Here is a 26938-nt window from a genome sequence, read left to right as displayed (position 1 = left end):
TGAATTTCTCTGTTGTAAATATCTTTTTTTCTTGCTGTAGAAAGGTTAGAGAGGAAAAGAGTATCATTTAAACTTACAAGTGTAACTTACAAGTCACCCTACCCAAAGTATACAGTATGATACAAGATTTGTCACAGGCAGTGTAGCTGGGTTACAATTTGCCCTCATCTTGATAGAACTGGAGAAGGACAAGAACATTTCATCATTGTTTGAACTTGTGATCACTTTTCATTAAAAAAATTAGTGAGTCTTGGGTCTCAATAATTTTAAATCCAGAACTGTCCGTTATCTTCAGAGTACTTCATGTAGCAAAGATTGAGGCTTTCCTGGACCTAAACCAAATCCCTTTGAGGAAAGAAAGAACAAAATGCCCTGTGTGGTTTCTTTCTGTGTCTTCTTTTTTTTATTTTTTATTTTATTATTATTATTATTATTGTTGTTGTTGTTGTTGTTGTTGTTGTTATTATTTGGAGACTGAGTCTCACTCTGTCTGTCGCCCAGGCTGGAGTGCAGTGACGTGATCTCAGCTCACTGCAACCTCCGCCTCCCAGGCTTAAGCCATTCTCCCGCCTCAGCACCCCAAGTAGCTGGGATTACAGGCACCCGCCACTGTGCCCAGCTAATTTTTGTACTTTTAGTAGAGAAGGGGTTTCGCCCTGTTGGCCAAGCTGGTCTCGAACTTCTGACCTCAGGTGATCTGCCCACCTCTGCCTGCCAGAGTGCTGGGATTACAGGTGTGAGCCACCACACCTATTTCTTAGCTTACCGTGTCCGTATTCATATACCTCACTTATTTTATAGTGCATGTATATCAAATGAAGTCAGTCACTGTACTTAATATATTTGAAAAGATATTTACTCTGAATTATGACAGTGTCAAGTGCCTTTAAAAGTAAGCATAGGCCGGATATGGTGGCTCATGCCTGCAATCCCAACGCTTAGGGAGACCGAGGTGGGTAGATCACTTGAGGCCAGGAGTTCGCAACCAGCCTGGCCAACGTGGTGACACCCTGTCTCTACTAAAAATACAAAAATTAGCTGGACATGGTGGCACGTGCCTATGGTCCCAACTACTCTGGAGGATCTCTTGAACCCGGGAGGCACAGGTTGCAGTGAGCCAAGCTTGTGGCACGGCACTTAAGCCTGGGTGACAGGATGAAACTTCATCTCCAAAAAAAAAAAAAGCATGTATCTAAAGATTGAAATAAGTATAACCAAAATAATGATGTGAAAAACAATTATACTTTTCCTTAAGGCTATGACTTAGGAGAACTTTGGTTTTATTTATTATAGTGTGGCAGTTCACTTAATCATAAAACAAACTTCATCTTCTTTATATTATTGAAACCTGAATTTAATATGACTATTCAACTTTCTTTTTATAAAGAGTTTGGATTCTGACAAACCCATGGAACCAGTAAAAAGATCTCCTCTTCGCCAGGAAACAAACATGGCCAACTTTTCTTACCGCTTTTCCATATACAACTTGAATGGTAAGATGTAATTGGAAATAAAATGTAAAATAGTGTGCTAAGTCACATAATGTAGGAGCAGTACAACTACAATTCCAAATATAAAAACTCAATATAAAAGCTACATGTGTAACTTGACCAAGTTCTTAAATTTCTTTTTTCTTTTCTTTTCTTTTTTTTTTTTTTGAGATGGTTTTGTTTTTGTCGCCCAGGCTGGAGTTCAGTGGCACAATCTCGGCTCACTGCAACCTCTGCCTCCCGGATTCAAGCGATTCTCCTGCCTCAGCCTCCCAAGTAGCTGGGATTACAGGCATGCACCACTACACTTGGCTAATTTTGTATTTTTTAAGTAGAGATGGGGTTTCATCATGTTGGCCAGGCTGGTCTCGTACTCCTGACCTCAGGTGATCTGCCTGCCTCGGCCTCCCAAAGTGCTGGGATTACAGGTGTGAGCCACTGCATCTGGCCCTTAAATTTCTTGATTTGTGTATTTTATTAATATTACTAATTGAAAATATCACAGAAAAAAGCAAACTAGATGTAACTAAAAGATAGTTGGTTTTATTAATAATTGACAAACTACATACCCAAGTGGAACCCCACAGCAAACTTAATTGCATTGTTTTCTCACTGGATTAAAGTCCAGTGAAATTACTTGTTAGTAATTTTTAAAGCAGCCACTGTGGCCTTTATCAATTGTATTCCACCTAGTCAAGTTTATAATACTGACCTATCAGTCTGTAAGTTTTTAGACTTTTGACTTCTCTTTTTATGCCCTCAGCTCTTTCGGTATTAACATCTCTACCAAAGCATTGATCATATTAACAATGTATTGAAGCCTGTGGTAGAAAGTTGCACAGAGAAATGTGGTTAAAACCATGGAATAGTAAAAGATTTTTATGGTGTTTTTGTCTTTGAACTCATAATTTATTCTTCTTTGATTATTACAAGCCTTAAAAGAGGAGGACTGTGTACTTCTAAAAATTTCTCTTGGAATTTAAAACAAAAACCAGTAATACTTAATTTTATTTGCTTTAGGCCCAACAGAATATATTCTTTTGCTTCATCATCTTCATTTATTAACTTATTTATAATAGAATGTATAAATTCTGGAAACATTATGTGTTGTTCATTGCAGAAGCTCTGAATCAGGGAGAGACTGTGGATCTGGATGCCTTGATGGCTGATCTTTGCTCTATAGAGCAGGAGCTCAGCAGTATTGGTTCAGGAAACAGTAAGCGTCAAATCACAGAAACGAAAGCTACTCAGAAGTTGCCTGTTAGCCGACATACATCAAAACCTGGCACCTTGAAAGGATTATCTTCTTCATCTAATAGGATAGCTAAACCTTCCCATGCCAGCTACTCCCTGGACGACGTCACTGCACAGTTAGAACAGGCCTCTTTGAGTATGGATGAGGCTGCTCAGCAGTCTGTACTAGAAGATACTAAACCCTTGGTAACGAATCAGCACAGAAGAACCGCATCAGCAGGCACAGTGAGTGATGCTGAAGTACGCTCTATTAGTAATTCCTCCCGTTCCAGCATCACTTCTGCAGCCTCCAGCATGGACTCTTTGGATATAGATAAAGTAACACGCCCTCAAGAGCTGGATTTGACACATCAAGGGCAGCCAATTCCTGAGGTAAATAGATGGAACTTTTTCCCTGCTGTTTTATTATTGAAATAAAGGAGAAATTATATTAAAATAATGTAATTTTAATTACATTTTTAAATTCTTCTACATTTATAATTTGTCAGAGATACTTCTGAGATAGGTTTCAAGAGTACAGAAGGAATATATTATCAGATATGGTAGTGGCACACAGATGATTGAGAAGAAATTTAGTTTCTTCTTTTTTATTCTCCTGACTGGAGTATTTGGAAGTTCTTGAATGGTATTTTTTATTGTAATTTGAGTCATTTCACGTGATTTGAAAAATTAAAATGATTTGCAAAGCCATTTATTTATTCAGCTGATAGTGCTTTTAAATGTATGTTGATTTAAAGTAAAACTTAAGAAAACCACTCATATCATCATTGTGGTCCTCCAAGATTCTAGTTTACCAGATTAACTCCAGTTCATTATCTTTTTTTTTTTTTTTGAGATTAAGTTTGTACTCTTGTTGCCCACGCTGGAGTGCAGTGGTGTGATCTTGGCTTGCTGCAACCTCTGCCTCCCAGGTTCAAGTGATTCTCCTGCCTCAGACTCCCAAGTAGCTGGGATTACAGGCACTCACCACCATGCCCAGCTAATTTTCGTATTTTTAGTAGAGATGGGGTTTCACCATGTTGGCCAGGCTGGTCTCGAACTCCATCTGAAACTCCATCTGACCTCAGGTGATCCACCCGCCTCGGTGTCCCAAAGTGCTGGGATTACAGACGTGAGCCACTGTGCCTGGCCGTCCATTTCATTATCGAAGAGTCAGTGTGGTATATTGGAAAGGGCCACCAGGTGTGGAATCAGAAACTTGATTCTGAGTTTTCGTTGCCACTCACTACCCATGGGACCTTAAATGAGTTATTCTCTTAAACATCAATTTCTCACAAGTAAAATGGAGTTTGTAGTACTATATCTGCCTTCCTGATAGGGTGGTTCAGAGAACCAAAAGTTATTCATAAACAGATTTTTTTTTTTTAATAGACGGAGTCTTGTTCTGTTGCCCAGGCTGGAGTGCAATGGCATGATCTCGGCTCACTGCAACCTTGTCTCCCGGGTTCAAGTGATTCTCCTGCCTCAACCTCCTGAGTAGCTGGGATTACAGGCGCATGCCACCATGCCTGGCTATTTTTTGTATTTTTGGTAGAGACGAGATTCACCCTGTTGGCCAGGCTGGTCTTGAACTCCTGACGTCGTGATCCGCCCACCTCCCTAAGTGCTGGGATTACAGGTGTGAGCCACCGAGCCCAGCCGGAATTCGTAGTACTATATCTGCCTTCCTGATAGGGTGGTTCAGAGAACCATAAGTTATTCATGAACATATTTTTAAAAGATGGAATATTTTTCAGCATGTGACTGGATAAGGTGGGGAATAGATTTGTGATAACAAGTTTAACAAAAGCTGAGTTTGGTGAAAGAGAGTCCTTTATTGAGTTCTTTTCATCAAAGAGACGGTAATTCTGTCATAGGGTAGCAGCAAGAAAGAAGAAAAGTGGGGCAAAGTTAAGTCAACCTTTCCAATAAGCTTGTGTTTACAATACTCTAATATGGGATAAAAGAATTTATTTATGAATAATCAGTACTAAAGTAAAATCTTGAATTTTAACTATTACTTGACATCATTGATTTTTTTTTTTCCTAATTTAATTCTTTGGATTAATTTCCATCAGTCAGTAACTCTTGGTACCCACCCATGTGCGTAACTTTGTTTTTGGTACTGTGGAGCACAAAAGGAGTATTAATCATGGTGGTTTGGAGATAAACTTGAATTATTTCTAAGAAAGTTAGCCAGTCTTATCAATCTGAAGAATAAACTTTCATTTGTTTAAAATGAAACTTATCTAAGTGGTATATATTCTATAGAGAGCTTGAAAACTGATTTCTAGGCCTGATGCGGTGGCTCACGCCTGTAATCCCAGCACTTTGGGAGGCCGAGGTGGGTGGATCACCTGATCAGGTCAGGAGTTTGAGACCATCCTGGCCAACATGGTGAAACCATATCTCTACTAAAAATAATTAGCTGGATGTGGTGGCGCATGCCTGTAATCCCAGCTACTCGGGAGGCTGAGGTAGGAGAATCGCTTGAACCAGGGAGTCGGAGGTTGCAGTGAGCTGAGATCATGCCACTGCATTCCAGCCTGGCAACAGAGCAAGATTCCGTCTCCAAAAAGAAAAAAAGAAAAAAGAAAACTGATTTCTATTTTGTGATACCTGGGAATTATATTTTGGATATGAGCAGTATTTTATTAGGGGTGTGCTTTCTTGGCCATTCTTTGTTTTGTACGTTGATATTACTTCCAATCAGTTTACAGTATTTTGAGTTGGGTTAAGATGCATGAGGACAAGTTATAAACTAATCTGCGTGTCTGTCTTTCTGTCTGTAAAATGTGCTTGTTATAAAAGTTCATACAATATAGGGGCAAATTGAAGTAAAACATGAGAAGTTCCTCTCTCCCAGCAAAGACACTTCAAATGGTATCTAGTGGTATCCATGTATATCACTGTGAATACTGCAAAGAAGACCAGTACTCAATGGTGTAATGTTTAATATGAGAGTTTAATGTAAGGTTTGGTGAGTAAACCAGGACTATAGCAGGGAAAGGAGTTAAAAAGTCTTACCTAGCTAGGCTGTTCTTTTGCCTCACCTAGGAGTATAGAAAGGTGGTTTAACAAACCTGGAACTTGCTTCAGTATGCTTTTTTCATAGGTCTAGTCTGTTCTGATTCAAATAAACTGAGGCAAGCTTTAATATATCCTGAACTCATGTATCAAATTGTCTTTAAATGCAAATACGGTTTTAAAAATATTTTAGTTTTTCATGCATGGCGTTAAATAGTTCTATGAGATATGTTACAGACAACTATCCTCTACCCACAGACACATAATATTCTGCTCCCAGAGGTAAGTAATTTTTGCTCATTTAGCTGACTCTTAGGGAATTTACCTCTTTATCATTAAATCTACATACACGTTGCCATTTCTTGGTTTTTTTTTTTTTTTTTTTTTTTTTTTTTTTTAGTTGTATGTATTACCTATTGACTTTTCACTCCAGAAGATGAGGGTATAGCTGTGTATACACAACTTCTTCTCACTTCTCCCTTCCTGTTCTTCCATTCTCCAAATATATTTTGATTGAACTAATATTCAGTGTTTATGTTAAAATGACTATATACTTGCAATTTACTGCTAACCTCCATATACTCTTATGACTACATTCCCTTTCTGGAATATCATTTTACTTTTACTGGAATGAACAGATTTTTTAAAATATTTAATTTTATAGGTGATCACTATTTCAATTTCAGACTTTATCTCAGTTGATTAAATCTCTCCGGTTCAAGCCAAATTGTATTCCATTAATTGCATCTTCTTAAAATTCTATTCTTTTTTCTTTTTGTAGTCTTTGGGATTATCCTTAGGTCTTTTTTCTTAGGCTGGTGAGCTTATCTGGAGAAGGTTCTTCCAGTCTTCTATGCTGGCTGCCAAGTGTTTTAGTAGCCCATTTGGGAAAGAAGGGTTGGAACATGAGGATGGTCCCCATTGTTCCAGTCTGTGAGCTTTCATCAAATCCTTTTAGGTCAGGGTTTCTCAGCTATCAGCACTATTGACATTTGGGCTAGTTTTCTGTTGTGAGTGGCTGTCCTATGCATTGTAGGATGTTTAGCAGCATCCCTGGCCTGTACACACTAGCTGTCAGTAGTACACATACCTTCTTCAGTTGTGACAACTAAAAACGTCCACACACATTGTTACATGTTCCTTGTAGGACAAAATCCACCCCCAGTTGAGAATCACCACTGCTCTAGGCAGAGAGGGTTAACAGTAGGTCTGAGTCCTTTTCTTCATGGAAAAATGACCTTGGATTTTCCTCCTCCTGACATTCTTTTCCTGGACACATACTGGATTAAGAATTAAATATAGAATATCTCCAGGTAATATTGTTTATCATGAAATTGACCCCTGTTGGTGAATGTATATGGACCAGGAAAACTGTCCATGAATAACTAAATTAGCCTATGAAAAGACACAGACCTTGATTTTGTGGTGTGCGTGTAACTTTTTTTTTTTTTTTAGAGACAAGAGTCTCACTCTGTTGCCCAGGCCATAGTGCAGTGGCGCAGTCTGAGCTCACTGCAACTTCTGCCTCCCAGGTTGACGTAATTCTCATGCCTCAGCCTCCCGAGTAGCAGGGATTACAAGCACATGCCACCTGGCCTGGCTAATTTTTGTATTTCTCTTTTTGAGTAGAGACAGGGTTTCCCCATGTTGGTCAGGCTGGTCTCGAACCCCTGACCTCAAGTGATCTGCCTGCCTCAGCCTCCCAAAGTGCTGGGATTACACTTTGGGAGCCACTGCACCTGGCCAGCAGTGTAATAACTTGTAAATGAGCATGAACGTGTTCTTTAAGGGGCCCTGGCACTTACCCTCATTGTCTGTTACAAGGTACTGCTGGTTCCCATTGAGCATGAAGTTTCCCTAAGCCAGGGTGTTTTCTGCACTTACCACGTGGTCTCTTTCCCTTACAATGAGCTATCACTTATGGGCCCAAAAAAAGGGCCCGTGGTGAGCTGTATGGACTCCCTCTGAAGATGGCATGTCTGATGCTAGCATGCCAGCATACCCTTTTTTTCTTTATACAGAGCTGAGTGAATCTGGCTTCAAGCTATAGTCTGTTGGGTCTTGTGAGTGGATATTAATCTGTACCTGAGACCGCTGCTCGTGGGCAAGTGAGTAAAGGAGGGAATCTGAGAATTAACTGCTTTCTTAAACGTGTTTTCAACCATTCTTCCTGCTTTTAGTCTCAACATCACTTGTCTGCTCTTGCTTCTGGGGACTTCTGAAGTTACACAATATAAATTGAGTGCTGCTCTGCTTTTCTCCAGTGCTGGCCCAGCATTCAGCTTTGCTAAATTGGTTACCACTCAGCCATATGCTTATTTTCTCCTCTTCCCACCCCCATTTTAATCCCTGTAAAACAATGCTTCACAACTTGGGCTACTTTATCCTGCTGGGGATATGCAACATTTTTGGTTGTCCATCAAAGGAATGTGCTACTACTGGCATCTAGTGGGTAGAGGCCAGAGGTGCTGCCAAACATCCTACAGTGCACAGGACAACCCACACGAAGGATAATTATCTGGCCCAAAATAGTGCCAAGGTTGAGAAACCACATTTTAAATCGTGTGGCACCTGTTAGTCACGATCAGCAAGGTGGCAGTTACGTATGTTGCATGAAGTTCTTCTGTTGAAAGTTTCTGATAAAGATCAAGAAAGTACCAGCATCAAATCTTCTTAGATTCAAGGAAATATAGGTATCTTTGGCCAGTCCCTTTCTCCTGAACTCCAGGTACGTATATTCCATCTCTAATCATTATCTCTATTTGGATGTATAATTGCGTATTAAACATTTCTCCAGAGAGATAGAACCAATAGGATATGAGTGGGGATTTATTATGGAAATTGACCGACACCATTACAAAGGCTGAGAAGTCATATGACAGGCTGTCTGCAAGCTGGAGACCATAGGATGGTAGTAGTGTGGCTCAGTCCAAGTCAGAAAGCCTCAGAACCAGGAAAGCCCATGGTGTAATTATCAGTCTTAGACTGAAGGCCTGGGTACTCAAGGGAGGCTGCTGGTATAAGGCCTGTGGTACAAAGACTGGAGAGCCTGGAGTTCTGATATCCAAGAGCAGGAGAAGAGTGTCCCATCTCTAGGAAAGAGGGAAGAAAGCACCTTTTCTCTGCCTTTTTTGTTCTATCTGGGGCCCTCAGTCAGTTGGATGGTGCCTACCCACAATGACGGTGGGTCTTCCCCCACTCAGTCCTGGTTCATACACCATCTCCTCTGGAAACACTCTTCAGAGACATACCCAGATGCTTTACCAAGTTCTCTAGGTATTCCTTCATCCAGTTTAGTTGATAACCTAAAATTTACCATCACAAGTAGATTGCTCAAATTTAACTGGTCTAAACCTCAAATTCTGCTCTTTTTCTTCAAACTTATTTCTCCCACTGTCTTCTCTATCTCAATTGATAGATATTCCATCCATTTAGTTCATAAAGCAAACTCCTTGGAGTCTTTATCTACTTATTTTCTTTCTACATCTCTTCCAATCCAGCAGCAAATTCTGTTGGTCTTATCTTCAGAATATATCTAGAATATGATCACTTTTCACCATCTTCACTGTCACCAAGCCAACTTCATCTTGATCTAGATTTTTGAATAGACTTCCACCTGGTCTTTCTGCATTCACCTTTCCCTTTACAGTCTATTATCCACACTGCAGCCAGAGTGATCCTTTTGAAAGGTAAGTCAGATCATCTCTTTTCAAACCTAAAGGCTTTGCATCTCAAAGTATAGCCCAAACCCCTATAATGGCCTGTAGAGCCTTGCCTGATCTGCTTTCCTGTTACCACTGACCCTATTTTTCTTCGTTCTGTCCCTTACCCCACTAGCCGTACTGTCCCATACTTGTTCTCTTCCAGTAGCCAGAGCCTGCCTCTTAGCCTTTGCACTTACTCAACCCTGCCTAGACGCCCTTTCCCAGTCTTCTGTATAACATACTCCTAGCTACCTTCTAGAATTTGCTCAAGTGTCACTTTCTCATTGAGGCGTTCTTTGATCATGCTATTTAAAAATGGAACTCCCCTTACTCTGTCCTATTATTACCTTTTTTTGTGTTTTGTTTTTTGTTTTTTTTTTTTTTTGAGACAGATTTTCGTTCTGTCACTCAGGCTGGAGTGCAGTGGTGCCATCTTGGCTCACTGTAACCTCTGCTTCCTGGATTCAGTGGATCCTCCTGCCTCAGTTTCTGGAGTAGCTGGGACCTCAGGCATATGACATCATGCCCATTTAATTTTTTAAATTTTTTGAAGAGATGGTGTCTCACTATATTGCCCAGGCACTGTATCAGACTCCTGGGCTCAAGCAATCCCCAAACCTTGGCCTCCAAAAGTGCTAGGATTACAGCTGTGAGCCACCGTGCTCAGCCTTTGATTACTTTTTCTCTCTTGTTTTTTTTTCCTCTTTAGTACTTATCTCCATTTAACATACTATATACATTACTTTTTAATTGTCCTCTCCAACTTGAATATAAGCTTCAGGAGGAGAGAGATTTTTCATTTTTTTAATTCCTGATGTACTCATCACATCTAGAACAGTACTTGGCTCATACGCACTCAATTATTTGGCCTGGAGTGGTGACTCACGCCTGTAATCCCAGCGCTTTGGGAGGCCTGAGCAGGTAGATTGAGGTCAGGAGTTCAAGACCAGCCTGACCAATCTGGTGAAACCCCGTCTCTACTAAAAATATAAAAGTTAGCCGAGCTTGGTGCATGCCTGTAATCCCAACTACTCCGGAGGCTGAAGTAGGAGAATCACTTGAACCCGGGAGCCAAGATCGCACCACTTCGCTCCAGCCTGGGTGACAGCGAGACTCTGTCTCAAAAAAAAAAAAAAAAAAAAAAAGCCCTTAAATATTTGAATGAACAAATATATGCATGTGTTCATTCCACCATTTTAAATCTAGAAGCCTATACTCTAAAATTAGCAGCATTTTTTTTTTCAGGATGATGACTGTGAAGTGTAACACACATAAAAACTCTTTAATAGTGAACTCTTTTTTCATATCTAGGTTCTCTAGAGCCAGTAATTATACTTAACTGTTTAGAGAAACCCAGCATAGAATAGTGGCTTTTACTGACATTTAGTGATACAAATATCGGTTAAAAATACCAATTTGAAATTAATACTGTTTCATCTTGGGGACATGGGTAGTTAAGTTGCCCATCTAAAAGTAATATTGTGGCTCGTCTTTCTGCCTGTCACGATGGACAGGCACAGTCCAATTTAACTTCTCAAAGAGTTTATCTTTATTACCTGCCTTTCTTTTGCTCGGCTTTTGTTAAAATACTGTACTTCCAGCACTTCACATATGTTATCTCATTTAAGCCTCATACTATTTCATCAAAGCCAATACTGACAAGATTAAGTGGGTCAAATAACTGAGAAATCTGTGTTTGAGTTCTAAAACCACAACGTTTGCTTCCCAATCTTCATAAAAATCTTAGTGTAGCCGATTGTTAAAAATAATTATTTCCCAAATGAATTATAGAATAACTTCAGTCAATATTATTATAAAGTCTGTCAGCAATAATGACCATATGCCATGTTTTTAAAACTAGAATTCACTGTAGTTGAAATAAATTGTAATAAAGGCTATTTCTCAACCATTACAAAATATGTTGCAACTGATTTACTCATCTTTTTGGTACTTTTATTCCTGTTAACTGATAAAACATCTCAATAGGACAACAGTTTGCAAATATAAATGGTAATTTCATGTTATAATTTTCGTATAAAGTAGGATATTACTAATTAAAGGTTAATGTTAGAATTTACCTTTATTTTTCTGGTGGGATTATTAAATTTTAATAATTTTTTTGAATTTGGAATTTTATACATGACTTTTTGAAATGAAAATACTTTGTAAAGCTATTACTTTATAGCAGATTCAAAGGATTTTTTTCATCATAATATACATAATATAATCATCAAGTTTTCTTAAGATTCAGCAAAACCTTTTGCCAAATTTAAAGGAATAGGTAACGTCGGCGCAGTGGCTCACGCCTGTAATCCCAGCACTTTGGGAGGCCAAGGCAGGCGGATCACCTGAGGTCCTGAGTACCAGATCATTCTGGCCAACATGGTGAAACCCCGTCTCTACTAAAAATACAAAAATTAGCTGGGCGTGGTGGCGGGCACCTGTAATCCCAGCTACTTGGGAGGCCGAGGCAGGAGAATCACTTGAACCTGGAAGGCAGAGGTTGCAGTGAGCCGAGATGGTGCCACTGTACTCCAGCCTGGGCGACAGTGAGACTCCGTTTCAAAAAGTAAAATAAAATAAAATAAAGGAATAAGTATCAGATGAAAAAAGAGGCTGAAGATTTAGTGAAATCCAGGGGAAAAGCCTAATTCACACAAACATGTTTCAAATACACCCCCCCAATAATGACTGGCGCATATGCCCTGACTCTTACTGTTTGTGTTTCTTGGAAATCTGTGTGATTTTTTTTTTTTTTTCCCTGCAGAAGTTAAAAGCATCTTTATTTAGGTTTAGGCCTGTTTTTGTTTTGGGTTTGTGGAGGGCTGGTAAAAGACCGTTTTTTAGACAATACTAGAAATATATTCATCTGGCCGGGTGCAGTGGCTCACGCCCGTAATCCCAATACTTTGGGAGGCCGAGGCAGGCAGATCACTTGAGGTCAGAAGTTCGAGACCAGGCTGGCCAACATGGTGAAACCCCGTCTCTACTAAAAATACAAAAAAAAAAAAGCCTGGCATGGTGGCAAACGCCTGTAATCCCAGCTACTTGCGAGGCTGAGGCAGGAGAATCACTTGAATCCAGGAGGCAGAGGTTGCAGTGAGCCGAGGTTACGCCACTGCACTCCATCCTGGGTGACAGAGCGAGACTCCATCTCCAAAAAAAAAAAAAAAAAAAAAAAGAAATATATTCATCTATTTAAAATGAATAGGGGCTATAAAACAAAAGAAATGTTTTTAAAACATTCACAAATTTACTGGCTATATAATATCCAGTAGAAGGAGAGCAGAATAAAGAGGAAAGGGGCAAAACAGAAAAATTGAGTGCTTGTTCTGTTAGCCATTGTGTTTTATGTCTTAACACACGTTGTGCAGAGCCCAACACCTTGTGGAGGGCACGATTATCCCTCTTTTACAGTGGAAGGAACTGAGGTAGAAAGAGACTAAATAACTTGCCCAAGGGTTTGAACTCAAACATACTGGTTGTAGAGCTCATACTACCATATTATGCTACTTCATCACAGAATTGAAGGAAAATCAAGACGAGAGTAGACTAGCCAGTGCTCTCAGAGCCGGACCTAGAGACAGAACTACATAGGCAGGAGAGAAAAAGGCAAAGGAAACATATGTAATAATATCCCCATCTTGTGGTGGTTTTGTATTTTTTTTTAATATTTTAAGTAAAATTAAGTTAACTTCTAGCTCTAAGCTAAATAAAGCTTAAATAAAATTAAGATGAGGGGTGGCAGTTCCCATTCTTAGTAGTAATATTAATCATTCATAATTTTTATGCCAACCTTTGAAGATAAATGCTATGATTATCCCCATTTTGCACATGAGGAAACAGGTTAGGAAATGATAGGCCCAGAATCACCTTGCCAATAAATGGCCAAGCTGGGGCTTGAACCCAGGCACTCTAGCACTGGGGTCTCCATTCTTAACCATCATGCTATTCTTACTTTCGACATACGATTTGTGGAAAATGCATACATGTGTTAGTAAAGATGATGGAAATCTATTTTATTGAAACACTAATGAGTGGTCATAAGCCTCCACTTCTTTCCGGTTGTAATCTAAAGTGTTAGCTATCACAAGGAAGTGTTTTATTTGTAACCACTACTTTGGTACAAGGCCATTTCTTTATAATGGTTTGGCTCCTATGTTCAGATAAATTTTTAATTTTTTTATTTATTTTTTGAGACAGGGTCTCACTCTTTCACCTAGGCTGGAGTGCAATGGCGCAATCTCAGTTCACTGCAGTCTCCACCTCCTGGGTTCAAACGATTCTCGTGTCTCAGCCTCCCTAGTAGCTGTGACTACAGGCGTGCACCACCACACCTGGCTTGTCTTTGTATGTTTTGTAGAGATGGAGTTTCACCCTGTTGACCAGGCTAGTCTCGAACTCCTAACCTCAAATGATTCACCCGCCTGGGCCTCCCAAAGTGCTGGGATTACAGGCGTGAGCCACTGCGGCTGGCCAGATCAATGGTTTTTAATATGTGCGTTCCCACCCCACCCCAAGGACTCTGGCTTGTAAATGGCACTTTGTTTTAACATGTTATAGATTCAGTTCAAGAAAGTAGTGGTTCATAACTTTGCAGAGATTTGTGGTGAGTTTTTGTAAGATTGATAGAAAGTTTTTATCAAACAAAATGACACAACACTTTGTAATACAAATGAAAGTTTCAAAACTGAGAAAATTTATAGCAAAATTTATACAGAGAATTGACCTTTAAATTCATTTTCTTCCCTGTGGGAGACTCACTGGACATTTTTTGTTACATATTTTGAGCACAGCTTTTAGATTTATGAAAGTAGTGATAAAGAGTAGGCAAAGATTAGACTTGGAATAGATAATATTTTTTGGTAAGAAAATAGGTACTTTATGGAAATGGACCTAATTAACATTAAAAAGCTATATTATTCCATAATCCCTTTTTATTCATGTTAATGTAACATAAATTTTTAATCTTTGTTTATTTACTATTTTGTATTGTTTTTGTCATTTCATATATATCCTTTTCTGGTAAGGGTATACTGCGTAATAGCTATAGTATTCCATTGTACTGTTTTACATTTAACATCTCTTGTTGAATACTTCAGATTTAATTTTTCTTTTCTTTTCTTTTTTTTTTTTTTTTGAGACAGTCTCGCTCTGTTGCCCAGGCTGGAGTGCAATGGTGCCATCTTGGCTCACTGCAACCTCTGGCCCCCGGGTTCAAGCAATTCTCCTGCCTCAGCTTCCGGAGTAGCTGGGTGGGACTACAGGCACAAGCCACCACTCCTGGCTATTTTTTGTAATTTTAGTAGAAACGGGATTTCACTATGTTGGCCAGGCTCGTCTCAAACTCCTGACCTCAAGTGATCTGCCTGCCTCAGCCTCCCAAAGGGCTGGGATTACAGACGTGAGCCACCGTGCCAGCCCAGATTTAGGTTTTTAAAAAGTTTAACCAGTAAGCATTTGGAAATATGATGGACACTTGTGCACGACTGAGTCTAGAAAGAAGTGATTTTTTAAAAAAAATTATTTTGAAATATTATACTTACAAAACCTTTAAAGACTAGTATAAAGAACTCATGAAATTCATTAGCCATGTAATTTTTAACATTTTACCACATTATTGTGCTATGTCTGTATTTATGTTTCCTGAATCCTTTGAGAGTTGGTTGCATTTATCATTCCCTTATATTCCTTAATACTTCAGTATCTGTTTCCTAAGAAAAGGGACACTGGCAGTATAGATTTGATGGGCCTCCTGTTGATGTAGTAATTGAAACAGAGTATGTTTAATGAGAAAATACAGAGGGAAAAACAAAAACCATCTTGATCTGGTTTCAAGCATGTGGCATGAAGGCCAAGTAGAAAGTTATTCATACATTCTGTAAATATTTGAGTGCCTAGGCACCGTGGTGGGATGTAAGGGATAAAACTGGAATATAATACACAATGTTGGCTGGGCGCAGTGGCTCATGCCTGTAATCCCAGAACTTTTGGAAGTGGAGGTGGGTGGATCTCTTGAGGTCAGGAGTTCAAGACCAGCCTTGCCAACCTGGTGACATCCCATCTCCACTAAAAGTACAAAACTAGCCAGGCATGGTGGCGAGCGCCTGTAATCCCAGCTACTCGGGAGGCTGAGGCAGGAAAATTGCTTGAACCCAGAAGGCGGAGGTTGTAGTGAGCTGAGATCATGCCACTGCACTCCAGTCCAGGCGACAGAGTGAGACTCCATCTCAAAAACAACAACAACAACAAAAACAATGTCCTTATGAAGTGATAATTTATTGTATGGAGGGGTGCAGGGGAGGATATAGACAACCAGACAAGTGATTTTGGTACAGTATGGTAGAAACTATGATGGAAAAAACAGAAAACCTTTTTCATAAAAAGTTATTGATGACTTTGAGAATGAATTACAGAATACATTATAACTCAAAGGATGAAGGCTTTAGGAAAGAAAGATTGCAAGAAATTAAGGGATAAATGAGTGGTTGGGAAGTGGAGGAGGCACCTTCTAGCATGAATTCAGGGAATTTGGCAGTGGAGAGGAGAAACAGTTTAACAAGAGGACAGTACCCAGAATTGAACCCTTTCCTCTTCTCCTCACCCTCAATGGACTGATCTAGTTAAGTATCAGAGACTAAAGATACTCTCTCTTTAGGAGGGGGAATGAATGAGATCTAGAACATGCTTGGCTTTGGAAGGGGAAACAAAACACATTTATTCATCTAGAATTTGAGGGAAGAATAAAAATATGGGTATAATTACAAGGTACATTCTAATGAAGATCCTCATGATAAATGGGTTTAGCTTTCTCACATGGAGGGAAGTGCAGTCATACGAAGAGAGGGAAGAGGGAAGCTAGAAGCTTGAAGAACATAGAGACTTAGAACAGGCATAACATAAGGGGAAAAATTAAGAGCACTGCCAAACAGTGGTTAAGGGCCAGTTGAGGTTTATTAGCATGAATTGGTATTGGATATAATGTTTCTGCACAATTATTTCATAGAACTCTACTGTCCAGAAGTGGAGTGAGGTTATCCTTAAATTATCAAGGGTTAGGATCATCTGGGTCTTACCTTTATAATTTTTGCATATAAGAGAATGAAAGGTAATTGCATGCAACTTTTCATTACTATTTTGTTTCATTACTGTTTTGTTTCACTTCATTGATCTTTTTCTCTTCCTGCATGTTAATGAGAGCTGCCCGTTTCACCTCCTTTACCTATCATTTTCTTCCTTACTGCATTTTCACAGCATGCTATTTCTCTGAGATGTTCCAGCAAGCAGGCCAAGCGTCATATTGACTTCACAGAAGAACAGGCTGAGCTGACACCTGTAAGTTCTATAAACATGCCATGGCGTGACTTAATGAAGAGGAAAGCATTAGTTAGAACTCCAAATGATGAAACCTTTTGATATAACTTCAGTTTTTCAAATAAAAATTAAACCAAACTTAATAAATTAGCAAAAACAAATAAGCAACTTTAGATAGGGTACCATTGAGTAATACTCCTGGTATGATTATGTAGGTGGTAGCATAATTGATGTAGATAATTTTTGTTTTAGAACCTGAAACAACATGCCTTCTTTATTCTGAAACTAAGAGCTTTTGTAAATTTCTTAAGATACTAACAAATTTAATTGTTCTTTACAGCAGAGATACCAAATGGAATGATTCTTCTGCACTGATGCTTAACTGAAAGCCTAGTTTCTTTCTTAATAAAATGTATTCTTTGGTCAGTGATTGGCAAATCTGGATGCTTCAGAGGTGTACTGTTCTATATGGTAGCCACTAGCCACATGTGCCTATTAAGTATTTAAAATGTGGTTACTCCAAATTGTGGTGTGCTGTAAGGATAAAATACATACTGGACTTCAAAGACTTACTATGAAACAAAAATGTAAAAAAATCTCATGTCCGAGTGTGTTGGCTCATACCTGTAATCCCAGCACTTTGGGAGGCCGAGGCGGGCAGATTACTTGAGGCCAGGAGTTCAAGACCAGCCTGGCCAACATGGTGAAACCCCGTTTCTACTAAAAATACAAAAATTAGCCAGGCATGGTGGCACATGCCTGTAATCCCAGCTATTCAGGAGGCTAAGGCAGAAAAATTGCTTGAACTCAAGAGGCGGAGGAGGCTGCAGTGAGGCAAGATCACAGCAGTGAGCTGAGATCACACCACTGTACTTCAGCCTGAGTGACGGAGCAAGACTCAAAAAACAAAAACCACAATATTTATTTGTATTAATTACTTGTTAAAATCTCAGATATTTTTGGTTAACTGAACATTTCAGTGTTTTCTTTTTATACTTTCTAAAATTAGTGTGGCTAACAGAAAATGTTAAATTACCTTTGTGATGATTTCTAACACCATCTTTACTGTTCAAGTGAAATTTGTAAATAATATAACCTACTTACATACCTACTTTTTATATGAATGTAATGCCCCAACACCTATGAAGGAGAAATATTGAAAACGTAATTTATAATAAAGTAATGTATCTGTTTCAGTATGTAAATACTTAGCTGCCACTATTAAAAGACATAATGAAGTAGTCAAACCTTACATGTACCTATAATCAAGAACTTTGGGTTTAAGAGAAGTGAGATCAGAAGGCTTTTTTTTTTTTTAAAGAAGTATAGGAAAAAGAACAGAAATATAAGTGGACCCCAGAAGTGAAACATGTTATGATAAGTGATAGCAGATGTGTGACATACTTGTATATACTATGAGAAAAAGGGAAATAATCTTAATTGAAGTAGGAATAATGTGCTGAGACAGTTTATAGGCAAGTAGAGAAAATGGGAACATGTGAAATTCTTGCAAATGAGATAAGATTATTTGTAATTGTAGTGACAAAATAATTTCAGTGTTATAACGTGGGATGAGATGGTAGTAGTAAAATCATTTGATATCTGATTTTTTACAGTGTAGATTTTTCATCATGCTATATATTTTATTTGTTTAAGGTGGAGTCTTGCTCTGTTGCTAAAGCTATAGTACAGTGGTGCCATCTTTTATAATCAGTGGTGCTGACTGCAATCTCTGCCTCCCGGGTTCAAACGATTCTCCTGCCTCAGCCTCCCAAGTAGCTGGGACTACAGGAGTGCGCCACCACACCTGGCTAATTTTGTATTTTTAGTTTTGCCATGTTGGCCAGGCTGGTCTCAAACTCCTGACCTCAAGTGATCCACCTGCCTCAGCCTCCCAGAGTGCTGGGATTATAGGCGTGAGCCACCACTCCGGGCCTTCTGTGCTATATATTTTAAATATGACAACAGTAGTATGAAATATTTTAAAACAACTTTTACTAATAAAGTTAATTTCATGTTTTCACTAATTTAATATTATTTAGCTTTTAACTTATCATTTGCTGGCATGTGACAGAGTGTACACTGCCAGTTGTGGTACTGGCAACTCTTATTTCAAGCTAGTTTTCCATTGGTGAAATTATTTTCCAACATTATGAACAGCTCTTTGTAAACTCAGAACAAAAGAAAGTGCAGACTTCTTTCAATTTATTTTAGAGGGTAATAGCACTCCTGGAAAATTCATTCAATATTAAAATCATGCAAAAACACTTTTTAGATGTAAAATGAAATTAGATTCTAAGCTCAGATTGTTGTAAACAAGATTTCCCATCTCTACGACTCTCCGTATAAGGACATTTAACAATCACGTGGAATGTGGGACTTTTGTTGTTATTGACATTGTACCATGCTCGCAAGGCATCTAGCATTTTTGACTTCCCAATAAATACCAGTAACTCTCCCTCTCCTCTTCATTGTGGCAGCCCAGAATGTCCTCAATATTTTCTGAAATTCCTGCTTGAGGGCAGAACTACCCTCTTTTGAGAACCATTGGTGTCAAATATCCCTTTGCCCTCTGTTTCTACTCTACTCCCTCACACCGCGACCCCAGCAGCCTCTTAATCATCCTCCAGGACTGTAGCTTTTTCAGAATTACTTTATTAAGCCCCTAATTTGGAGTTAGATACTTGTCTCCTTGCTCACCTACCACTTAACACACTGTTTTGTAGTTGCAAGTTGGTCTGCATCTCCCTATTAGACTACATTCTGTGAGGCAAGGAATGCCCATCTTGGTCACCTTTGCATCTCTAATGCTGGCATGGTTCCACGCTCAAAAGTTAGAGCCTAAAAAATGGTTGAATAAATGAAGAGGAAAAGAGAGAAATAAAATAAATCAATAAAATGGATTAAAAATAAACTCCTGACTTTGTGTCTATAGTTGGTAAATAAAAGAAAATATAAGAAGGCCCTGTTTATATGAAGCTGTATGCATTTTTGTTAACTCGCAACGTAAACCAAGACTGAAGGCTGATTGGATGCCATGCCCAAACCATAATTTTTTTTTTTAACTAAACGTTTAGAATATATTTCTAAACAGACTGGCCTTACTCAGTCACAGTAACTGCTGATCTCCATAGCAGAGCAACCCACAAAGACACAGCCCTGATTTTTTCCCCTGTGATCAAGGGTGAAAAATACACAACTTGTTTCTGACCCAAACCCACAATTTCTGCAGTTTAAAATGTTTCACTGATAATATGGCCCTGGTAGAAATTATGTAGTTTTAAAACCACATAATTTACTCTCCTTAGTCCTTCAGCTGTGCAGCACTCTTCTCATCCCTCTTGCTTCCTTCCAGTTACCAGTTTCACCCCACCCCGTCCCTTTTTTCTGAAGAGCAAGGAATTCTAGGATCAATGTTATGACTGGTGCCAGTTGGAGGAAGATACTTTATTTTCTGAGACAAGGTCTCGCTCTGTTGCCCAGGCTGGAATGCAGTGGCATAATCCTAGCTCACTGCAGCCTTAAGCTCCTGGGCTCAAAAGTGGTCCTCCTGTCTAAGCCTCCTGAGTAGCTGGGATTATAGTTCAAGCCACCATGCCCAGTGGAGTCTGCTGCTTCTGGTTTCTATATGTTTGTTGTTTCTGCTACAAATAGCCTATAGTTTGAATAGAACCTGGAGATCTGGCCTTCCTCACTGCTAGTGACTAAATAGTGAATAGCTACATAACCATCCACGCGGGATATGATTTATGATCATGTTTAGCTATTGTTTGTGGTCTCATTTTTTTAATGTGGCATATTTTGGGACCACCAACCATAACGATTACCCTCTTTTTATTTGAAGCTATTTAAATATCTTAATATTTCAAAATAGACTTCTATTTCTGTGTCATTAAACAGATACAGTAAAATATCGTTGCCTCATACTTACCAAATTATCAGTTTTTTTGGTGACTTAAAGTCTTGAGGTCATGAGTTTGAGAGCTGATGAAATCTTGTGGTTTTTTTTTAAGAGCTTAAATTTGAATTTGATATTTGGAATTACATTTACCAAATCATACTTTGTGATGGCCTGAGGCAGATTTTATTTTTTTAAATTTGAAATATAATTATCTGAATATAGATAATCTACTCACTTGGAGATCATTTTTCTAAACAAGTAACTTTTATAAGATAAGTAGCAGTAAGTTTTCAAGAAAGTAATTTCTTAAAATACATGTTATATGTTTTACATAGTAATTGTGTAACAGTACGTTTTTCTTCATTATATTTGAATAGCTAAAAATGAATGGGAATAAGAGCAATGAAAGTTATAGTTGCTCTTTTATTTTTAAGTGAAACCAAGTTTATTAAAGAAGTAAAGAAACGTGGCTGGGCACAGTGGCTCACACCTATAATCTCAGCACTTTGGGAGGCCAAGCCGGGCGGATCACCTGAGGTCAGGAGTTCAAGACCAGCCTGGCCAACATGGCGAAACTCTGTCTCTACTAAAAATACAAAATTAGCTGGGTGTGATGGCCTTTGCCTGTGATCCCACCTTCTTAGAAGGCTGAGGCAGGAGAATCGCTTGAAGCTGGGAGGCGGAGGTTGCAGTGAGCTGCGGTTACGTCACTGCATTCCAGTCTGGGTGAGAGAGGGAGACTCTGTCCTAAAAAAAATAAAAATAAGAGAACTAAAGAAACCAAAGAATGGCTACTCTTGTAAATTGTGCTTTTTGTTCTTTGCTTTTCCCAGTTCCCTCCCTCCTTGGCTGAGCATTAACCTCAAACTAAATTGAATTTTCAGAAATTACTACTTACCTAGTGTCTTTATGGAGAAGCCAATCAGTCTTACCTTTAAGAGGACTACACAATCTAGTTAAATGAGGACCTAGGGATAGTTTTCTATGTTCTTGTTATTGTTTGACTTTGTTAGTGCTAATCTTGATGAATATGTCCAATTAAAAAAAATTGGACATTAGGTTTTTTTTTTTTTTTTTTTAGTAAGGAATGGGTGAGAGGGGCAGGTATGCTTATAAAGTTTACCTTGCATTAAAACACAGCTTTAAAAATGCAGGCAATAAAATACCATATAGCAAGCTTAGCATAGTATAGATGTAAGCAAAGATTGTATTGTCTTCTGTAACATGTTTTTAATCTTGAAGTAGTGTATTTTATCTATGACCATGTATGTACTTTTTTTTTTTTCCTTGAGACAAGAGTTTCACTTGTCGCCCAGGCTGGAGTGCACTGGCACAATTTCAGCTCACTGCAACCTTTGCCTCCCAAGTTCAAGCGATTCTCCTGCCACAGCCTCCTGAGTGGCTGGGATTACAGGGTCCTGCCAGCACACCCGGCTAATTTTTGTATTTTTAGTAGAGATGGGGTTTCACCATGTTGACCAGGCTGGTCATAAACTCCTGACCTCAGGAGATCTGCCTGCCTCGGCCTCCCAAAGTTCTAGGGACCATGTACTTTCTTATAGGGGGTGCTGCTCTAGTATTTGCATTAGTTTCTTTCCAAAGAATTTCCAAGAATAACTTGACCTATATTTACGTTTATAAAATATAACAGAATCTTTTCTATACTTTTACTCAGCTGTATTGTACGTTTTTTTAAATGGTGATTAGTAACTATGTACTGTTAAATACTAATTTGGAATTTTTTCATGAGAGGCCAGTCCAAATTACATGTATATATCAAAACAACTACAATTTAAGGATAAATAAAATACAATTGTATTATCTTACAACATGTTACTGAAAAGTTACTAAGGGGAGAATGATAGTTTCCATACCATTTACAAATTATTTTTACGAAAACAATTACTTGAATTAATTTAAGTGTGTGACGCTTCTGAATATTTTGTTCATGTCATTCATTTGCTCTGCAAATTCTTTACTGTGCAGTGTACTCCTATTTTTATTCTGATAATAATGAGTGGGTTAATAAAGTTTTACTGAAAGCAGGTGTATCCATTAGGCAAAATATTGATGAATATTTTTCCTCTTGGTGCAGCTATCATTGAATTGACCAGAAATACTTGAAGAAGCTTTTAAAAATGATGTCATCTTATTCTAATCAAAATATGCTATTTAAAGTCATATAGGTCTTGATAGGCTTTAACAAGAGAAAGGAAGTTTAGTCATTGGTCTCTGACATGCATTTATTTGTGTGCTATGCACAGCGTTCTTGAGCATTGGCCTAGAAGGCAGACTGGCTCTGCAGTCTTTGCATGTACTACCCATTTCCCAAAGAGGGAGGGATCAGCAGGAGTCAGCTGGGACATGCCTATGGGCACGGTGATGTCTTTACTTCCCTGCTCCTTTTCTTTTTCTTTTTTTACATTTTCTTTGTGGACTTATTTCACTCAACTTAGGGAAAAGATATGAGATTAATTATAGAGAATCATTCTTGCTTTGTCTACTTTATGTTTTAAACACATAAAACCTCCACTGACTTCTGTTATTGCCTTTTTTTGTTTTTGTTTTTCTCTTTTCTGAACAAGCACTCCTATCTGGACAGGGAAACCTCACTTCTTCTGAGAAACATTGCAGGAAAACCTTCTCACTTGCTGACCAAGGTGATACTTCTTTCCACATGCATGTAACTGTTTACTGCCTTGTAGGTAGAATATGATTTCTGTTTTTGATCATGCTCTTATATTATTATTCTAGCATCTTTGTCATTAATGGAGATACTTTTTCTTTTACAGACGGTAATTATTTACTGATCTTAACGACTGTCAGGCAATATTGAGAGTATAAAATATATTCAGTAATTTTCACTAGTTTTTAAACTTTTGTAAATGCCTAATTTTCCCAAGTGTGTTGCACTTTTTCTAGTTTGACACTATTGCATTTTAAAGTCTAAAAAACATTGCCTTTACTACTAATGGTTGTCCATACTCTGGGTGTCTTTAGCAAACTTTGCTTCCTAGTTTTTTTTTATATTATCACCTCCTCGTTTAATTAAAACATTTACTCATGTAAACAGAATCTTAGTTAATATTAACTTAGTCAAATTGGAAGAGGAAGCTGCAATCTTAATTGCCCGGTTCTCTGCCCTTGGAATGTTTTGAATCAGTCCAGCGAGATTTTCACTGGGCTGGTATTTTATATCCATTTAAAATATTTTAGCCATTGTCATCATTAACTAGGGAATAATACAGTAGGGAAGCTGAATTGCTTTCTACCTCTTTTTAAGTCATGTTTTTATTTCATTAGCTTATTTAAATAATGTTATATTCAAGAATATCAGACTTATTTCTGAAAAATATACATAGTTATGGGTAATGTCCCTAAGTTGTTGTTACTGTATCTGAGGTTTGTTTGCTTTAATTTCTTTCTAACTTTGTACATTTATAAAAAAAGATGGTAGACCAAAATGAAAATCTCCCCAAGAAGCAGCTCAAAGAAAAGACCCTTTAACAAAGTCAGCAGTGGGACCCTCTCTCTACCCTGAGTTTCTGTTTTTAAAGCAGATCTATGCGTGCTGGTAGAAATTTAAAGATCAGGGAAGTGTAGAAGTCTAAGCTGGTCATAGCTCTTTTTCCCTTTTCCTCAGCTGTCCCCTCTTCGTTCTCTATTTACTCTCTTTCCCTAGACTCCACACATGTATCTTCAACTAGGATCTCTATTCTAGATGGATCTGTCTCCCAAGAGCACGTTTCCAAACAGCTGTTGGGCATTTCCTGGAAGACCACCAACATCTTACAAGCACCTTAAATCCCACAGGTGTTTAGTTTACCTCCATTATCCCTGGGCTCCATAATTTATATCAGTCATCATCTCTTCTGTTTCTGTTTCTCCTAATTACCAGGTTTGAACCCTGTGATCATCTTTGCTACCTTTCTTCTCATTTAATGTCTCCAATTTCTAATGAAGCTTGTCTTAATCTGCAGGATTTACTGAGCTCACCCATTTGTTGCATTCCCATTACCACCACTCTACTACAGGCTCACTCTTAGCTCTTTATTATTACCCGTCCCCCTTCCAATCCATTTTATACACGGCTCTCAGACTAAGTTTACCATTTTACCATTTTCATTGCCAATTCAACAATACTTATTGAGCTGGGTGCTGGGATAGAACATTACATAAAGTATACCTATTCCTCACCCTCAGGAACTCACAGTCTGTTTATGAAGATAGATGATAAATGGTGACAAGCAAGCATGTAAAGAAGTTCTAAATCATGTTAAGTGCTATGAAGGAAATGAGTAGAACATACTGGGGAAAAGATTAGGGGTACATTTTATTTAGATGATGAGATCAGAGGGTTCTAGGAGGGTGACATTTAAGCTAAAGCTTGGAGGATGCAAAGAAGCCAGCCTGGGGCTTAAGGGAGTGTTCCATGTACATAGGTCAAGGGAAAGAGCTTGGCATGTTTGAGCAGTTGAAAAAAGACCATTTTGCCAGAGTCACCCTAGTTGAGTGAAAGTGCAAGTGTCTTGATTTGGGTTTGGAGAGGTAGGCAGGAGAAGCCAGATTACTCAAGCCACACCGAGGCCTTATTTTTCTCTAACTGTAGCTGGAAACTATTGAAAAGAATAAATAACTTCATTTATCCATTCAACAAATATTTACTGAGTATCTATTATGTGCCAGACAATGTTTATGACCCTGGAGATACAGCAGTGAACAAAACAAAGTTCCTACCATAGGCAGTGTTATTTTTTGCAAGTTTTGGATAAACATGGTCAGTGGGTCATGCCTGTAATCCCAGCACTTTGGGAGGCTAAGGCAGGTGGAGTTCAAGCCCAGGAGTTCAAGACCAGCCTGCTGAACATAGCGAAACCCCATCTCTACAAAAAAATACAAAAATTAGCCTGGCATGGTGGTACATGCCTGTAGTCCCAGCTACTCAGGAGGCTGAGGTGGGAGAATCACCTGAGCCTGGGAAGTCAAGGCTGCAGTGAGCCATGATCACACCGCTGTACTCTAGCCTGGGCAACAGAGTGAGACCCTATCCCCCTGCCAAAAAAACAAAAAGTTTAAAAATAAACCAGTCATTCCTTGGTATACAAAGGGAATTGCTTCCAGGACCTACATTGATACCAAAACCTGCACATACATACACAAGTCCTGAAGTTGGTCCTGAGACCTTGGATGTGAGAAGTTGTCCTCTATATATATAGTGAATTTTAAAAATTTTTATTATTTATTATTATTTTGAGACAGAGTCTTGCTCTGTTGCCCAGGCTGGAGTGCAGTGGTGCCATCTTGGCTCACTGCAACCTCCACCTCCCAGGTTCAGGCAATTCTCCTGCCTCAGCCTCCCGAGTAGCTGGGATTTATAGGCATGCGCCACCACGCCCAGCTAATTTTTGTATTTTTGTTTTTTGATAGAGACAGGGTTTCACTGTGATGGCTAGGCTGGTCCTGAACTCCTGACCTCAGGTGATCTGCCCGCCTCAGCCTCACAAAGTGCTGGGATTACAGGTATGAGCCACCATGCCTGGTCTGTATAGGGAATTTTGCATCCTGAGAATACTGAATTTTTTTATCTGAGTTTGGTTGGGAATGCAGAACCCTCCAGTATGGAGGGTCACATATATTTACAGAAAAATATTTGCATATAAGGACAGTAGTAGCTCAGACTCACGTTGTTCGATCAGCTATAGTTGCTACTGTTAATTATTTTTATTCTAAGCAGTGTTATATAATAAACTATTTAATGACCCTTAAACTGTTTATATCACTCCAAGTTCTATTTGAATCATTTTAACTTACATAACTTTGTATTGCAATCTATGAAATAAACTAGATCCTGAAGGAATTATTAACCCCTGTTTAGCCCCTTAATTTCAACTGGGTTTGTTCTGAACCTACAAAGCTTAAGCTTCTCAGTTGAAGGAACAAGTTAGCAACAGTAGCACTTTCTGTAAGTATTCTAATTTTTACAGCATAGAGAAAGTTGTAACACTGTTGGCTTTCATTTAATCATAGGATATTCACATAGTTTTTGTCCTTTATGTAAATTTGAGGAGGCTTGGTATTTGGTGGTTATTGATAGCCATATAGGAGTTTTTCAGTAGAAAGTAGATTGTCTCTTGCTCTTTTAAGAGAAGGTATGGGAGAGAAATTTTAAGTTTTTACATGTGCGAGGTGTTTTTTTACTTATGTTTAGCATAGTTGTGAAGAAAGGGATAGTCAAAGGATATGGGGCAGAAGACTTAACACCTGACTTT

General features: G+C 38.6%; 2 protein-coding genes across 16 annotated transcripts in view; one reads left to right on the top strand and one right to left on the bottom strand.

The window, feature by feature from the left end:
• Positions 1–26938, top strand: part of RAPH1 (Ras association (RalGDS/AF-6) and pleckstrin homology domains 1) — a 102288-nt gene that overhangs the window by 46042 nt on the left and 29308 nt on the right. For 2 of the 4 annotated variants that reach the window (XM_007965914.3, XM_007965920.3), the window contains exons 3-6: positions 1388–1493; positions 2611–3116; positions 16709–16789; positions 23255–23329. In XM_007965914.3, coding sequence (XP_007964105.3) covers positions 1388–1493; positions 2611–3116; positions 16709–16789; positions 23255–23329 — 768 coding nt within the window. The remainder of the gene's footprint in view (positions 1–1387; positions 1494–2610; positions 3117–16708; positions 16790–23254; positions 23330–26938) is intronic. The other 2 variants (XM_038001685.2, XM_007965918.3) reach the window with 2 other exon arrangements.
• The window catches only part of ABI2 (abl interactor 2), a 151709-nt gene continuing 145791 nt past the window's right edge, over positions 21021–26938 (bottom strand). For 2 of the 12 annotated variants that reach the window (XM_073019955.1, XM_073019960.1), the window contains one exon: positions 21021–21416. In XM_073019955.1, coding sequence (XP_072876056.1) covers positions 21310–21416 — 107 coding nt within the window. In that variant the 3' untranslated portion in view covers positions 21021–21309. The remainder of the gene's footprint in view (positions 21417–26938) is intronic. The other 10 variants (XM_073019952.1, XM_038001689.2, XM_073019951.1 and 7 more) reach the window with 9 other exon arrangements.

Source organism: Chlorocebus sabaeus, chromosome 10 (assembly GCF_047675955.1).
Source record: "Chlorocebus sabaeus isolate Y175 chromosome 10, mChlSab1.0.hap1, whole genome shotgun sequence".
NCBI lineage: Eukaryota > Metazoa > Chordata > Mammalia > Primates > Cercopithecidae > Chlorocebus > Chlorocebus sabaeus.
Note: the sequence above shows the minus strand (reverse complement) of the source record. Positions and strands in the feature narration are given on the sequence as shown.